At 33.9% G+C, this 17,667-nt stretch overlaps 1 protein-coding gene across 2 annotated transcripts in view; it reads right to left on the bottom strand.

The window, feature by feature from the left end:
• The window catches only part of RFX3 (regulatory factor X3), a gene marked incomplete at its 3' end in the record, with an annotated part of 168,629 nt that overhangs the window by 81,049 nt on the left and 69,913 nt on the right, over positions 1–17,667 (bottom strand). For both annotated transcript variants that reach the window (XM_084236135.1, XM_084236136.1), the window contains exon 4: positions 5,054–5,128. In XM_084236135.1, the coding sequence (XP_084092261.1) occupies positions 5,054–5,128 (75 nt within the window). The remainder of the gene's footprint in view (positions 1–5,053; positions 5,129–17,667) is intronic.

Below are 17,667 nucleotides of genomic sequence, written 5' to 3'. Positions count from 1 at the left end.
GGCTTATACTCCATGTGCTGAGAGAAGTTAATGCTTCATATAAGATGAACTTTTTCTTCAGTTTTGCCTTTAATAAAGTATATTTGAATAGAATTCAATAAGTTAACATTTAGTAATTTAGAACAAACTTTCTTTTACTCTTTCAAAAAAGGTTTCATAAACTATTTGCTTATATAAAATTATGATCTTAAAAGTCCATAAAATACCATAGAAACATTTAACCTGATTTATCTTTAAAACCTGATTATTCTATTAATGAAAGAACATAAATTCATCTAAGGATAGAAACCAAGAAAATTGTATCTTTCAACATTTGCATTTAATCTATATTAATCAGGATAGATTAAAGAAGATGAACAGTTCCAATTTTCCCCAAAGGGAAATACTGGTTGACAAATTAAAAAAAATACAATTCCAAATTAACATTTATTGCAACATTTGGCATTTTTCCCCCCAGATGGATTATTTTTCATTAAAACTCATTTTAAGTTCAATTCCCTAATAATATGCATTTTGACAGCTCTCATTTCTGCACAATATATATTTACAATACAGCAAAATCAAGGTTGAGTATAAAAGTTTTCCTCTAAGCTGAATATATTTTAAGTGCTAAAACCAGCAAAAGTCGTGAAACAATAATTTGCTAGATTGTGAAAGGCATATAACATTAAGCAACTACAGCTTTTCACATAGTTTAAATGGAATTTTTAAAAAATGCACAAGCTGAAGAACATTATGTGAAAACTGGGAACAATTAAAAGACACTTCAGCATTCAAATTTACAATCTAAAATATCCCAAACTGGATACAATGTAACTATTAGAAGCCAAATAATATGAATCAAAACTGAAAAGGAGTATAAAATAAACAAGTCTGCAATGAAGAGAATTAAGATATTCTTATTTGATTTAGGCTAACTATATAGCATTTATCCTTAGCATCTTCACAGACAAAAAATTTAGAAATAAAAATATTTAAGTAGAATTATTAATAGACTGAATTCCAAAAAGCTAAATAAGAAGTTCACTCTAAAATATAAGCAGATGAATGACATTTTCCTTGGCTATAATTTTTTTGTAATTTGGAGATATTTTAAAAAGCTTGGAGATTAAAAGAAAACTCTACATTTATTTTTTTTAAATAGACGGCATTTTTTTAAAGACTTATTTTATTTATACAAGAGCTAGGGTACAGGCAAGAGGCACAGGAGGATGAGAGGATTCACCAGAAGAAAGAGCAGGGAGCAGAATAGGCAGATGGACGAAAGCACTGCTGAGGGAATCAGCGGGCAAGATAGGAGAGGTCTGCCGTGCCATGTGGGTATCTCCCTGGCCAGCTGGGAATTGAACCTGTGCTGCAGAGGTTGTGGACAGCTTCACAGCGCTGTGCTCAACCTGCTGCACCACTAGGGAGGCCCCCCAAAAAATCTACATTTAAACTGAGGTATTCTCATGGAGAAATGATAGGGCAATCATGTATTATTTCACTAAAATAGTATTCAGGGAAAAGAACACATTCTAGCAACAATGTTGACAAAATGAAACGTTGAAACATGCTTAATAATGAAAAAATGCATTGATGAGATCCCAAATAAACATACACATTGGCAAGGGTACTTAGAATGCTGAAGGTTTGTTCCCTTCTATTACTTGTTTCTTATGTTCATTAATTTAGCAAAAATTTAGTAGCAGTTACTAAGTACCAGGCACCGTTGTAGAAAACAGTGTTGGTCTGGTGGACAAAAAATAAATCCTTGCTCTCTTGGAACTTACACTTCTTTATAAATATTTACTGTCTGTCTATGAGCTGCTATTACTGAAAAAAAAAAAATCATTGTGTTAATATTGTCAACAGACCGAAACATGAAAAAATGTACTCAGTCACAGATGGGGCACTACATAAGACATAAATAGCCAAGTCAATGATGTATATGCATTTGAACCTGGGTTATAATAGAATGATTTAAAAAAGAGCAGCAATTCCATGTACTCTTAATAATATACTTAAAATAATATACTTTAAAAGGCATACAAACTTAAAACTCCAGTCCATCTAATGTGCAGAAAGCTTTGAAAAAATATCAATCAAATTGGATTCCACTGAGAAGGGACTACACATTTGATTTGACGCTAGTTTTCTGAATGACTGAATAATCAACTGTATAAAGATAAAACAGGAAGTGTTTTATACCATATCCCAAAATGAATGAAAACAGACTTTGTATAAAAATCATGATTAAAATTCCTCTTTAGAAAACTAGTAAATAGGAAACCCATATTATGGATAAATTATCTTATTTACCCGAGAAATCAATCCTTTGTAAAAACCAGTAACAGGAAATTATCATGATAAATTTGAATTCATGTCCATTTCAAATGATTCTTCAAACTTCAAATAATTCTATATCTTATCCTATATACCAAGGGACAAAGGTAACTTACAGCTTATTAACACTGAAATTATTAACAATCTTTTTTAAAAAGCTTCTCTACTAAAATTTTCCTACCCAAATGAGTATCTCTAATTAGGCTAACAAAATTTAAAATACTCTTAGCAGGTGTTTTTCAACTAGACTGCAATAGCATATTCTAGTTGACTGGATAAATCTAACAAGAATTAGGAATAGCCCGAACTTTTAAAGGACAAAAAGAAAACAGGATTTTCTTATGCATTCAGGGAAAAATGAAATCTTCTGACTGGTAGGCAGAGACACTCATCTTTCTTTATTGTTTAAACACTACATACAGAACCATTACTAGTTATTATATGCTTTTAAATGAATCAAACATTAACTCAAAAAGTATAATAAAAACAAATCTGGGTACCTAGAGGAAGATTATCACTGCATCTACAGCATTTAAATCCACTCTTTCTAGAAACTGAAATACTCTGGCAGTAGTAAACAGTAGGAATTACTTGCCATATTATACAATTAAACAAAGATGAAACCATGAGTAACATTTATCTGTTACTGATTCAGCTTAATTCACATGTTCCTTAACATTAAATGTTATTTCAGGACTCCTACAGGGGAAAAATAATTTTAAAAATCCCAACATATTTGAAATATTTCAAATAAATCAACTAAAAATAAAACATAAAAAATATTCATGAAAATACGAATTTAAATGGGTACTACAAGTTAAAATTAAACATATCACAGATTTTACTAAACCATGTACCTCAACTGAAAACAAAATGTGAGGGGCCTCCCTGGTGGCACAAGGGGTTAAGCACAGCACCTATGAAGCAATTCGAAGCCTCTGCAGCACGAGTTCGATACCTGGCCGGCCAGGGAGTAACCCACATGGCACAGCAGTCCTCTCCTGCCTCACCCACTGCTCCCCTCAGCAGTGTATTTCAGTCAGTCTGCCTGTTCTGCTCCCCACTCTGTCTCTGGAGAATCCTCTCACCCCCCACATCTCTGGCCTGTACTCCAGCTCTTGTATGCGTAAATAAATATTTTTTTTAAAAAAAGAAAAGAAAATGTGAATTGAATATCAAGACATAAACTTCTTAAAAGTCTGAAAGTTCAAAAAAGATAATGAGAAAACTTTGAGGGTTCTTTTTGTCCTTGCTCATTTTTTATGAAAAGTGAAAAACATTTTCAAAACACAAACACCTTATCAACCCCTCCCCCCAAACATCCACCTTAATATATACAGTAAATCCATCTTTATACACAACAGTCTCATGCTAACACAGCAACAATATATTTATGAAACATAATTAACATCAAGAACATAAGAATGACGTATTGCATATGAATTTTCAAGAGGAGAAAAAGTTATATTCCTTAACCTGTTTCTAAGAGAAGAGTCAAAATATGTTATTTAAAATTTGCATATGATTTTCCCCAAAATCATAGGCATTCCCCAACCTGGCTAACTTGTTTTAATTTGCTATGATACTTCTTAAAAAAGAAACAAGACAAAATAACAAGTAAAGACAAATGTACAAGCACATAAGGAAATATTTAGTCTTATGTTGGAATATAAAAATAAATGTTTAAAAATTTAAAAAAGCATAATGAATATATTTTTGATGAACTACAGGTTTTAGGTTTATTGAACAGATAATGATACTTCATTTCGGTGATCCAACTTTGAACTTTGCAGTTACCAAGTATGCAGCAGAATTAAGAAATCATAATAATTTTATCTGAAATTTAAGACTATATCATCAGTTGGGAGGGAAAACTCTAATTCATACTACACAGTCACTAATATTAATTGAGCAGCACACCTACCTAAACAGGTTTTGGTCATGGATCTATTTAATTTTTCCTATAACTCAGAATTATGTTAGTTAAGATAATTTTGAATCAGCATTTTCATTGGGCCCAATTTATCATTTCACAAAACTGTTATCACTTCTTGTTACACTTACTAGTGTTATACTGATACTGCATCTGGTAATAGTTGAAAAAGCTTTAAGAAATAATAACAACGATATCCAGTTTTACCTCATGATTAGTAATTGCTTGTTCACACTCTCATTTCTTGTGGCCACTTCATTTCTCTCTAGATTAGTACCTGAATCCATCTAGATATCTATTATCTGTCCATCTTATCTTATTGGTAAACAAATCATTTTCAAACAATTTAATAGTGAATTTTGCATAAAAAAAATAATCTTTTTTTTTTACACTTAAAGAATATCACTGGTGAGACAGTAGACACAACTGTTTCTCTGTCTATGAGAGATGCAAACAACAGCATTTGTTTCAGTGTAAATAAATATCAAACCAGAAAAATTTTAAATACTCAAAAGCCCCATCAACTGCTTTTACAAATAAGTGGCAGGTTGTTATTAACTTGGAAATGTTATGTATGTACTAAAACAGTGCAAAAATCTAGTAAAGCAATATATCGGGGGCTCTCTATTTTAGATATCCCACTGTAAATATCCATTAAGTGACACAGAGATCATAAGGGGCTGAGAAAAGTAGGTTAAGAAGCAAAATAAATAAGTAAATAAAACAAGCATTAGAAGCAAGCAACACATGCAGAACAAGCAAGAGATTAGTTTACACGAAGAAGAGGCAACTTACATGGCTGTTGAGAAGAGAGCTTCTGTGAGTGGACAGACCGTCAGACTTTTGCAGCGTCTCAATCGCCATTTCAATCTGATAATAGATGTCATTAAAAAAAGGGCTCAAGACAAGATAGTAATAAAGGCTCACCAGAGAATTGTTGATTGATTTTTAAGAGTTCAGTTTCTTCAATGGTGGCTAATGAATAGCTCTAACTAAATGTGTACTCTCCCCACCTTCCCCCATCCCCAGTCCCCCAGAGAATAAAGTAAAAATATGCACACTAATAATAAGCCCAATCACAAAAATAAACCTGTTTGAAACATTCTGCAATTATAATCACAATGGAGACCTGAGGAACAGGAATCCCAATGAAGTTTTCTAGTAACAAGAAAACAATCTTGACTTTTCATCGTTCAAGATGTGGGACAGAAACCACTTTCATTCTAAACAGTCTTTTTCTTAAACAGTGTTTAATATTTGTTCTGTTCTGTCATGAAAATAATTATACTGCAAATTTTGTGATTAATATGCATTAATATTTTAATACAAATGTGCAAAGACACCTTCATTAATGGTCAAAATCTGCTAATCTAAATCTATCCATCCCTCTTAACCCTATATTAAAATCTGAAAGTGGAGGGTCATTAGGATGAACAAACATTAAGATACAATCATGGCCCCTACATTATGTTTAAGATATGGTGGTGAGGCAGAGCTATTGGAAATGAAAGCAGAAATGGATAAAGAAGAGAAAATAATTCAGAGCCAACAAAGAAAAAGGACAACCAGAAACAATTTTTTTCCATGTGACCTCAACATATTATGTGTAAGCATAGCACCTTAATTAAGTAGCATATGCCAGTAATAAATGAGATGCATTTTTTAAACCTCATATTTAAAGGTATCTATTTCTCAGTTTCTGGCATTATATAGTGAATATTTTGAAAACAGGCCCTGAGCGCCCTGTGTTTGGTTACTGACTTATATTAACAATATTAATTAAAGTTAAATTTTAAAAATCACATTATGTAATGTACAGAGAAAATCAATTTTATTATTTTCATTTTTACCATATGATCAAGTCAACAAGTTATTATAAGCAGTTATAAAAATATTTAATGCAATGCTTTAAAATGTAATTTATTTACAGTTAACATTGGCTATGGAAATTAGTGATGCCTTAAATTTTATTTTTACTGCATCCTCCAAATTGCAACAGAAAATATGGGTGGCACTAGCCATAGTAAAGTCTTTTTTATCTATCAGATTTGTAACTTTTTATGGTCAAATACTTTATACACAGAACATTCAGACTCAATTATATCAACATTAAATCTAATTTTCTTTTATACAATTTGGGAATTAATATCTGTAATTTTGCTTCATACTACTTCCCCAAGTTACTGATTCTTCTTCCCTAAGTGTTAATGAAATGTATTACTGAGAAAAATGATAGCTTGGAATTACAGGGAAAAAAATTAAATAGATATTAAATTAATTCATAAGACAATATAATACAATTTATTCTATTTCTAACTTTAAATCATGAAATTAAGTAAATCGGCTGCTAAAACAAGTCTGTCAGATGAAATGTTAACATAGCTATCATTATACTTGAAGATATGAAGAATAATACTGCATAAGTGAAAACAGATACATCACAAAAGAGTAATGTAACTGTAATGAGTAAACAAACATTTTGCCAAAATGTTAAATCATAAAAGTATGAAGGACCTCAATACTACATATTTTAAAAGGACATCAATAAGTGTTCTTGCTTTTAAATAGAAAACATGTATCATAAAGCAACTCAAAAGCTTCATGTGACTTTAAATCACTTCCAGGAAGAATTTGCTCAAAACTCTAATTTGCTAATATGACTACATTTTCTTTAAAATTGAGTGTAGAAAATACGAGGTTAGATTTTAGTCTACTAAATAAAATGATTTGTATTGATCTGTGATTTTAAGTTTAGATGAATGGTAAAATCTGTCACAAATATAATAGTGATATTTGGTTTCCCTATATTCCTGCTGTAAGTGAAACCATCCGGTATTTTTCTTTTTCCTTCAGGCTTATTTCACTGAGCATACCAAATAAGACATCCGTGTAAAAAAAATAATAACAGTCAAAATACAACAAGGCAAAACAGACAATTATAAATCAGAGACATCCTGCAGGGGAGGAGGAGGGAGAGGGACCAGAGGGAAGGAGGGAGGCTCATAGGGGACTGAGGTGATGGTGCATGGGTGCATTAGGGAAGGAAACTCTAAGGGGACTACACCTGAGGGGGTGGGGGGAAGCAAATATTGTTTAAAAACTAATAATGATGTAAAATAAATAAATAAAAATGAGAGATTAAAAAAATAAAAAATATAATAGTGATAACACTGAGCGGGGGAAAAAATCTGTTAGGGTTTGTTAATGAGCAATTTAAGTTGGATAAATCAGCACTTCTTTCACTGGGTAAAAAAAGTTAGAAGATCTGCTTCTATTGCTACTGGTGCTAAACCATGATGGTCTCAGATTTCCAGACAACTTCTAGAAGGCTATGTAGTAAGAAAATGGTTCTTTCATTTCTAGTCAATTTTTGAAGAGTTTCTGGAGAAGCATAAAGTGGTAAGGAAATATCTGCATCAAACTGGGTTCCCTAGAAGAAAATTTACTATCTAGAATGTTTTGGAGCTTAATTTTGGTCCTCTGTATCATTTTACTATACTAAAAAAATGAGTATTACTTTTGACTGTAAGAATTCACTGTCCGGACTGATTTAGACCTGTGCTGAATTTGTAAAGGCGAGAGTACAAAAAGGAGGAGACATGTAATGATTGGACAGGCCAGAAACAACACTGAGTGAAGGAAGAAGATGCTCAGCTTCTGAGCAACCACTTTATAGCCTACTTGAAAATCCACACCCTGTCCAATACCCATGAATTCTCTGACATTCACTAATTAAAACAAAGGGATAACTAGAATATTTAGCGATCACCTACCTGATAAAAAACTTGTGACATACAAGAAAATCTAGCCATGCACTTATCAGATTTATTAAATAAAATTATTGATGGTCATTCTAAGCTTATGAAAGGGACATAGCCCAAGCTTCATTTTTTTAAGGATAAGTTGTATTTACACAGTGACTGTATACCTATCATATCTAAGGCATGTGCAGCTAACCCTGGTAAAAAAAATTCATAACCCAAAGGACATTGAATTCTGCCGAGAAAGATACGGTATGCAATAGCATGTGTGTGTGTTTATGAGTGTAAATAAATAAATGCAAAACCATATGGAGAAGGCCACAGGTGACAAAAATAAAAGTATAGTTTGAAAAGATAAAAGAAAATAAAAACTGTTTTCTAGCTTTTGGGAGAATCGTGGCCCTCTTCTGTGCATTTGGTGAAAATTGTGTGCCCACTACTGAGAAAAATGTATAAGTACACTCACACAATGTTGAATTTATTTTTCAAAGTTGACAGACTACCAAAATTCAAACACCATATTTCAGCGGGTAGAAGTGGGGGATAGGGTATTCTGGGAATGAAGAATACGCTCACTAAAGTGAGGAGGCAAGAAACCCAGAGTATGTCCATATTTGGGAAATGGCAAGGGATCCAGTATTGCAGGGCATAATATATATGGGAGTAGGTATGAAGTGAGGTTAAAAAAAAAAATGGGATGGCTAGGCCTCCCCTAGTGGCGCAGCAGTTTAGCGCTGAGCTGCGAAGCTGCCCGCAGAACCCCTGCTCCCCTCAGCAGTGTACTTCGTCAGTCTGCCTGTTCTGTTCCCCCTCTGGCTCTGGTGAATTCTCTCACCCTCCTGCACTTCTGACTGTACCCAGTGCTTATATAAATAAATAAATAAATAAATAAATATTTTTTTTTTAAAAAGGCTGGAATTAGATATTGATAATGGTGAGTCAGGGAAGAAGAAAAGTCCTTCAGGGAAGGACATTTAAGGGAAGGTCCTTTTAAGGGAAGTGTGTGGATATAGGAAAAGTATCAGTTTTCAGAAAAAAACATTACATGTGTTTTGTAAATTATAATGGACCATGCCCTGCTGGTTGAAAGGTAAAAACATGAAAGGCTGAAAGGTGCCAAATTAAGTGTTTGTTGAATAAGAAACTTTAAAATTTTTTTTTCAAAAAATCTTTGTGATATTTTTATTAATTTCTCTTTTTGAGTTAACATTGGTTTATTATATTGTATATGATTCAGAAGCATGGGATCGATCAAACCTCCTCAGGTGCATGCTACTGTACCACAACCATTGCCAGATCACTTTTATCAGCTTTCAGGGTCAAGAGTATGAGAACATTTCCTCTTTGGAGAAGTTTGATATGAAAAAATGTTCAACATCACTTGTAATCAGGGAAATGCAAATCAAAACTACAATGAGATACCATCTTACACCAGTGGGAATGGCACATATTAAAAAAACTAGCAACAACAAATGTTGGCGAGGATGTGGAGAAAAAGGAACTCTCCTGCACTGCTGGTGGGAGTGCAAACTGGTCCAACCACTATGGAGAGCTGTGTGGTGATTTCTGGACCTACTAAACATAGAGCTTCCATATGATCCAGCAATTCCACTGCTAGGTATTTACCCAAATGACACAGAAACATTAATTCCAAAGGGCACCTGCACCCCTATGTTTATAGCAGCACTATTTACAATAGCTAAGCTATGGAAACAACCCAAATGCCCAAAATAGATGACTGGATCAAGAAGATGTGGTACATATACACCATGGAATATTACTCAACAATCAAAAAAGATAAACACATGCAATTTGCAGCAACATGGAAGGAGCTAGAAGGGATCATGCTCAGCGAAATAAGTCAGAAAGAAAAAGAAAATACTGGATGGTCTCACTCATAGCAGGAATTTGGAAAACCTAAATAAGGGACCAGGAAAAAGACTGATTAATACAAAGTAAAAATCAAAATCAACGAGCAACTATAAACCAGAGACACACTACAGGGGTGGTGGTGGGGGGCTCAGGAGAGGAAGGATTAGGGTCAAAATAAGGTGGGGTACAATTGCATGGGGAATATAACCAAGATGAAAATGATACATTGTGCAAAAATGAAAAATGATGTAAGAATTATATAAAATAAAATATTTTAAAAAAGGTATGAGAACAGATTAACAGCATAGAAATATGTTATGACTTGGTATAGGGGAGTGAGGGTAAAAGAAAAAACATGAGGAAGAAGTAAAATCAGGGAAAGAGAGTAATAACAGGTTAAAATTTTTATACTATAGAGTTAAGGAGCATGAATCAGCTCTAATACTCCAAATGGATGATACAGTGTTTTCATAGTTTGTGGGACTAAGGTCTACATATATGAGTAGAGAAGGAAAGAAGGAAAGGATGGAATGCATACTCATTAGAAAAAAATATATTAGTAAATCAGGATAAATTTCTAAAAAACCCACTGAAGATGAAATTACACTTAGCTTTTCCATTATTATGGATTAGATATTAGAGCAAACATTTATTTAAGTTTCCAGGAGTTAATCAATCTAAAGGAAAAGATAATATACTTTAGCATTTTATACCTAAAATACTGAGATCAAAGAAAACTGGTGACATCATAAGCTTCCACTTTACTATAGATCACTAAAATAAAAATTTTAGTCCATAGAAAAAAAATATATAGTCTCCTGGGTAGAAATATGCTTAATGCTAAATGACATTCCACAAATACTATACAACTGTCATATTTAAGGCAGGAAATGATGATCAGGTAAAACAGATGGAAAATTTGCTTAAAAGTAAACCCCCTGATCCAAAAGATTATTGCCCCAAATGTTCAACATAATCTCATTTATTTTATTAGGAAATGTTCCTAAATTTAACAGAGAGATCACTACAGCTTCATGCAATGAAAATGATTAAATAGTTTACCAGCTAGCTCAAACTTTAAAAGTAATTCAAACTCAAGAAATTTGCAGGGTTTTGAGTTAGAAATGAAATCAAATAAAAAATAACAGAAAAAAAATATGGTGCTTGCTACTAATCATGGCACTTCTTTAGACTAGTAGTGTTTCATGTGAAACACTAGTAGTCTTTCATTCCATTTTAATAAACATAAAACTCCACTGTATGTAAGGTGCAGTGTTAGCTCTGTGTGTGAACGAGAATGTGAAGAGAGAGAGAAAAAGAAATGGGTATAAAGATGTAAAATGGAAATGGATGTAAAGATCTTCAAAACATGGGCCACCCCTTGTGGCACAGGCAGTTGAGCACCGCGCTGTGAAGTTGTCCGCAGCCTCTGCAGATCCGGTTCAATCCCGGCCAGCTGGTGAGGGTCCCACATGGCGTGGCAGACCTCTCCTGTCTCGCCCACTGCTCCCTTCAGCAGTGTATATTGTCAGTCTGCCTGTTCCGTTCCCTGCTCTGTTTCTGGTGAATCCTCTCACCCTCCCGCGCATCTGGCCTATATCCCAGTTCTTGTATAAATAAATAAGTAAATCTTAAAAAAAAAAATCTTTAAAACAACCCACACAGCCATGTCACAATATATCCTGGCCTAAATGGCAGAAGTGACACAATGAATCTATCAATACATAAATAGAAGAAATACATAGCTACAAACACACATATAAAAAAAGACTAAAGGTAAGTAGAATGAATTAAATAATTAAATATTACTAGACTATAGAGGGAGGGAAAGAAAGGGCGAATTACCTATAGCTGGTAATTAGAGAAAGCCTGGGTAAGGTGGTTCTTCAGCAGAGAAATGACAATGCCTGGTATTTTAATAGGGGCAGGTTAAGGGATGCTTCAGATGGAGCAAACAGAATAAATGATGGCACAGGGATAAGATGACACTGTGCAAGTTTAAGGAAGAGTAAGAATGGCTAAAGGATAAGTTCCTTAGGGGCAGTTAAGTTAAAACAGGCTGCATTTTTTTGGCTGGGATCTGCAATAAAATACAGTGTGGAACATTGTTGAAAAGCTTTGAGAAAGGGAATGGATTTGTAATGATAATGATAACATCTAAATTATCAAATCTGGGATATAATGCAGGAAGGAATTCTAGACATGGGAAAATCACCCAGGAAGCTATGGTAGTATCCCAGCACGAGGTGAGAGCCTGGCAATAACAGCGAGAATGAAAAGGAATTAATATAAATATTTAAATTCTGAATTACACATAAAAAAGATGAGAAGTCTGAGGCAGAAAGCTTGGCAATATCTAATTATAACTGAAATGAACACAACAGCCTTTATTTTATCACTGTGCCATTAGAATACTTCTAATACACAATCAAATACATTGACATGAATAGATTCTAAAATGTTTTCACATTCATTTCTCTGCTACATGATCTTTATTCTAGAAATACTGATCATTTTTCTATTGAATTTTCAACTCTAGTGCATATTATAATCAGATTAACAAGGGGTCCTGTGACAACCTAAAAGACTAATTTGAGGCCACAGTGAGATCTCTGTGAAGTGTTGTTCCATTTTATACATAGCTATATGTCATATAAATGTTTTCCTTTTCCTTAGAGTCTTTTCTTTTTTTAAAAAAACAAGTCCTTTTTTTCTACCTAATGGTACAGAGCCAAGTAATTGCCTTACAACTAAAGGATTCATGGGTGTTGATTTTACAATTAGAAAGTGGGAATGGTAAATGTACATTTTCCATTTCCCTCCATAAACTAATTAAGCTTTAGAATATGAATACACCTTAGCTTATTTTTTGAAAAATAAATTCTCTAAAGTAAGACATAATATTAAGTTGTATGTCTCATTAAATTATCCAATAGTATAAACATCCTGCGCACAACTCTATTATACCAGGATAGAGAGGGCTTGGGAGTTTAGACTGGTTCATGATGATCTGGGACTACTGCTTTTTAAACAGGTAAGAAGCTACGGCAACTCTTTTGAGATCAAATGATGGGATGCTCTATTTGAGATGAAATGTACAGTCTAGAAAGACAGGCTTACAAAGCATTAAGTGACATTATTGGAATAGGGAACACTTACAAACTCCCTATGTGAAAAAGCGGGTAAAAAACGGATATTCATTCTAGCCCCTATGAGCTAGAAAAATTAGTCTTTTCTGGAAGATGAAAAACTACCCTTGGCAACACACTTGAGATGATTAAAACTCTTCAGATTCACCAGCTAAAACAAAATTCCCATAAGCATAAGAAACTACTCCGAGGTTGATTGCCAGCCAATGACAGGAACCAGTGGTCCAGTGCCATTGAGGAAAGAGAATTTTAGCCCGTGTTTATAACTGGCCACTGAAGTGGTAGAGAAGGGGCAGAAAAGTTACAAAAAACAGTGAAAAATTTCCCAGCCTGAGGATTTATGGGTGGGTTCAGAGCCTCAAATGCTATCCTCCAACAGAATGCCTGGCAAAGTCTGAAGAGTCAAAGCTCAGGTAACATGAAGAATTCCCTACTTTGCATGCTAGATTTCTTTCTGACCACACATTAACAGGACCTCTCTGCAATATACCAGACTACAAGCTGTTAGGGAGCATAACTTAAAAAAAAAAATTAGACCTGGATGGAGCAACTTTCTGAGAAAGCAGTTTATAAACAAGAATATTCAGAGAAATTGAGATTTCATCAGAGAGTGCAGGGATTCTCCCCATGTGTTTTCCTGTGAGTGAAGTTTAATTTGGGTATGAAAGTAAGGTATCAATAGAGAAAATAACATTTGAGATTGGGTCACCAGTTAGGAACTGGAGATTTAAAGTAAATACATATATGATTCATCTTCCACAATCAAACAATGAATTCTCCAAAAAAAAAAAAAGTTCCAGGAATAGTATAAGTGGTTTCCCTCATTTGAGAAAAGGTTTTCTGTGAAGTATGAAGTGCTAGAGACTACACTAAATTATTTGCTTCAGATATAAAAGTGTCATGGTCACAAATATGATAAAAATATGACCACATAGCAACAAGTAGACCATAGTTCTTCTGTTGTAGATTCAAGGAAAAAAAAAAAAAAGCATGGTCTCTGCATAGCAGGAGAAACCCTTATTTGTTTGAGTATAGTCAAGCATGCCCTTTTGTGGGAGGGTATACTAGTGAAGGAAATCTTCCAAGATTTCTCAGTAATCAGAACCAGAAATTCAGAAAAATCCCTGGGAATACTATAACTCACTTGTAAGAAAATAAAAGAAGCTCAGGGAAACCCCTTTAAAGATACAGCAAACACTCTATGAAGGACCTGAAAGGTACAAGGCACCACTATCTGATAGGAGATATATATACAGTATGATAAACATGTGTTCTAAACCTCAGGCTTTTTTTTTTTTCCCTCCTGTCCTGTCACTAAAATGCTAACACTAACATTTTGTAAGGACAGGTGGTAAGTGTCCAAGCACTCAGGGTCAACTTGAGTCTTGTAAAATACCCAATAAGAAGCTGTGTCCCAAAAAGGACCTTAGAGAAAAATCCCATCCTAGCCCTTAGGAAGAGGATAGGAAAGGGGAGAAGAGGGTCAAGTGACATCTACATGTCAGTAGATATTGTATCCTCTTTTTCCTAGTTTAAAGAAAGGATAAATATTATACTTTTTGTAAGGCAGTAAATATATAATCTCTTCTAAAAGGAAATGTAATGAGAAAAAAACCATTTTGCCCATTATTTCAATTTCCCATTGTTATTTATTTATAATTGCTCATTTCCTTTTAAGGAAGAGAAGCCTTATCATAGGATGGCCCCTTGTAACAACAGAGTTGTTACCAGGTTTAAGTCATCTATTAAAGGGTTGAAAGAGTTAGAGAAAGTGGAAATTACCCTCGATCTGGGAAAACTAGCTGAATGAACAGACAATCAGGGGAGAATAAAGCCCAGCAAAAAGGTTTCGAGTGAGTGTGCTCTGGAGAGTGTGATGCTTAATTCTCAGTTCTCTCCCCTAAAAAATCTTCAGTAAAATCTATGGAACACAGGGATACTTCTGTTCTATATAATCAAGAATGGTCGAAGTATAGGATTCATTTATGGGCATTTGATAATGTCAAAAAAAAAAAGTCAACCTCAGTTTGAAATGCAAGGTGCTGAGTCTTTTGTATGAGCTACATGGGGCAAAAATAAGAGCAATCCTGAATGTATGATTCATCTACACATTTATGTAGATCAATTGAATGGTCCTAAGAGAATATCAAATATGTGAAAATTAAAATAGTTGCTTAATATAAATATTGTCCATTCAATCATTCACATACTAATAAGACAGAAGGAAAAAGAAAAATTATGTCATCTTATTCACTGTCTTGATAGGTAAGGTAAGGGATATTCTCTTGACTCCAAAATGGCCTTTTAATCTTTTTTTTCCCCCAAAGACTAAAGGTCAAGAACTATATATTCAAGAATCACTATAATTAAAAGTGGCTTCATGGAAAAAACTATTTCCTTTCTAGAACTGTTAAAGTGATTTGAAAGTAGAAGTAACACTGTAATGCTTTATGGTTTATATAGCCTTTTTACATTAATTCTCACTTGATCTACACAGCAACTTTGTGAAACAGAAAAGGCATATTATCTCATTACAAATTAAAAAGTCAAAGCTCTAGAACTGGGGGACTTTCTTGTAATTACATAGGTGTTAACTATGAGAATGGAAGTCAAGATCTATTATTCTGAAATATGATGAAAAGAGATCAAGTTGCAGGCAACAAAAAGTTTTCGATGGATAAATCTAATCGTAGAAAAATCATTATCCTTAATGTGTAATACTGCATTTCTTGGCAATACAAGTTATTCTGTTAAGTCCACCAGTAAACACTTAGAGAAACATCATTTTTGCTTCTGTGTGAAGAGTAAATTCTTTAGAAAAACCCAACAAAGAGAACACACTTAAACTGAAAATTTCCTTTTGAGTAATTTCTGTTCTGAATTCTAGGAGTTTAAATATTATTATTTTTTTTAGGTCAAGTAAGAAATATTTCTACTTGGTATCTTTCCTTCAGAAAAGGCATTACAGTTGTGACTACTGGTGTGAGCATATAACAACCAATCTTATACCTTTTGAAATGATAGTTTCCTGCTGTATTTGGGGAGGCATGGAGATGGTGCTACTTCCTATAGGAAGTTCTTCCATAAGGAACACCAAAAGAAGGGACAATTTAATTTTATGTTTATTCTACACAATCAATACAACACAGGGTTTTTTTTTCAAAGTGTGGTCTTAGATCAGCAATATCAGAATCATCTGAGCACTTATTAGACATGCAACATAATAGTAACAAAAAATCCCCAAAATACAATGGAGAGACTGCATCCAGGTCTCTCATATATGTATTTTTGATACTTGGATCTGCTCTTCAGTTTGTTCAAAGAAGAGTTTTTATAAATAGAAGGTCTGACCTATTAATTGATTATAAATTACGTGGGCCCTGACCAACATTTAAAAAAAGTTCATGAAATCAAATACAGTAGGAATAATTAGGTGTCCTTGCACACATTATGGTAAATGTTGTTTTATGGAACTTTGCTTTCAGTCATCTGTATAAAAATATGTAGTCATAAATGTGTGTGTATAAATGTGTGTGTGTGTGTGTACTCATATATGTATGTGTATATATGAGAATGGAGATCACAATATGATGCTATTTCTCATTGTAGGTTTGGCCCCCAGCCTGAATAGTCTATCCTCAGCAGTTAAATCATATTCCTTTTAGTTAGTGGATTCCTTCTTCTAAGGTTCTAAGTGAGTCTCCCAGGTCTCCAGGAAGTCCTGCAATGAAGGCAGAGCTAAGGCTCTAGCTATGATATTACTTTTCAAGTTGTATATTCAAATGATATGAAAATCAACATGTGAATGTATTATGCCTCAGTAATGTTGAGAAGAGGCTAAAATGTGCGAACTTCATGAGAGATTGCTTTTTTATACTTAAAACAATTTAAAATGTTCAGAAAACACACCTAGCCAGTGTTGCTTTGCATTGCCTCTTGAAGCAGAAAATACTAAGCATTGAGATTACATACTAAGCATTGAGATTACATACTAAGCACTGAGATTACATACTAAGCATTGAGATTAAGAAGTTCTAGGTCTTGGGCCTCCCCAGTGGTGCAGTGGGTTGAGCACAGTCCTGTGAAGCTGTCCGCAGCCTCTGCAGTGTGGGTTTGATTCCTGGCCAGCCAGGGAGATGCCCACATGGTGTGGCAGACTTCTCCTGTCTCACCCGCTGCTACCCTCAGTAGTGTTTTCGGTCCATCTGCCTGTTCTGCTCCCTGCTCTGTCTCTGGTGAATTCTCTCACCCTCCCATGCCTCTGGCCCAGTTCTTATATAAATAAAATAAATCTTTAAAAAAAAAAAGAAGTTCTAGGTCTTGTAAATGTTTAATTGTATTAAATCTTTTCTGTTTGTTGGTAATTATATAAGATCTAGAAAAAAATTAAATTATTATGCTTTCAACATGAATTTTTGGCAATTTTGTAGCACCTTAAACTATTCTGAAACATTTATGAGGAAAAGCATTACCTAAATTAAATGTGTTCTCAATGTTACCCAATTAGCTATCACCTTGAAACCATGCCTCCTATTTAAGATTTTCTCTGACTATTCTAAAAGGTCCACATGCTTCCACCCTAAGCCTTTGTCAGTTAATGACAATAAAAACTAATTTCTGAAATAAA

Source organism: Talpa europaea, assembly GCF_964194135.1.
Source record: "Talpa europaea genome assembly, chromosome: 7".
NCBI classification, from domain to species: Eukaryota; Metazoa; Chordata; class Mammalia; order Eulipotyphla; family Talpidae; genus Talpa; species Talpa europaea.
Note: the sequence above shows the minus strand (reverse complement) of the source record. Positions and strands in the feature narration are given on the sequence as shown.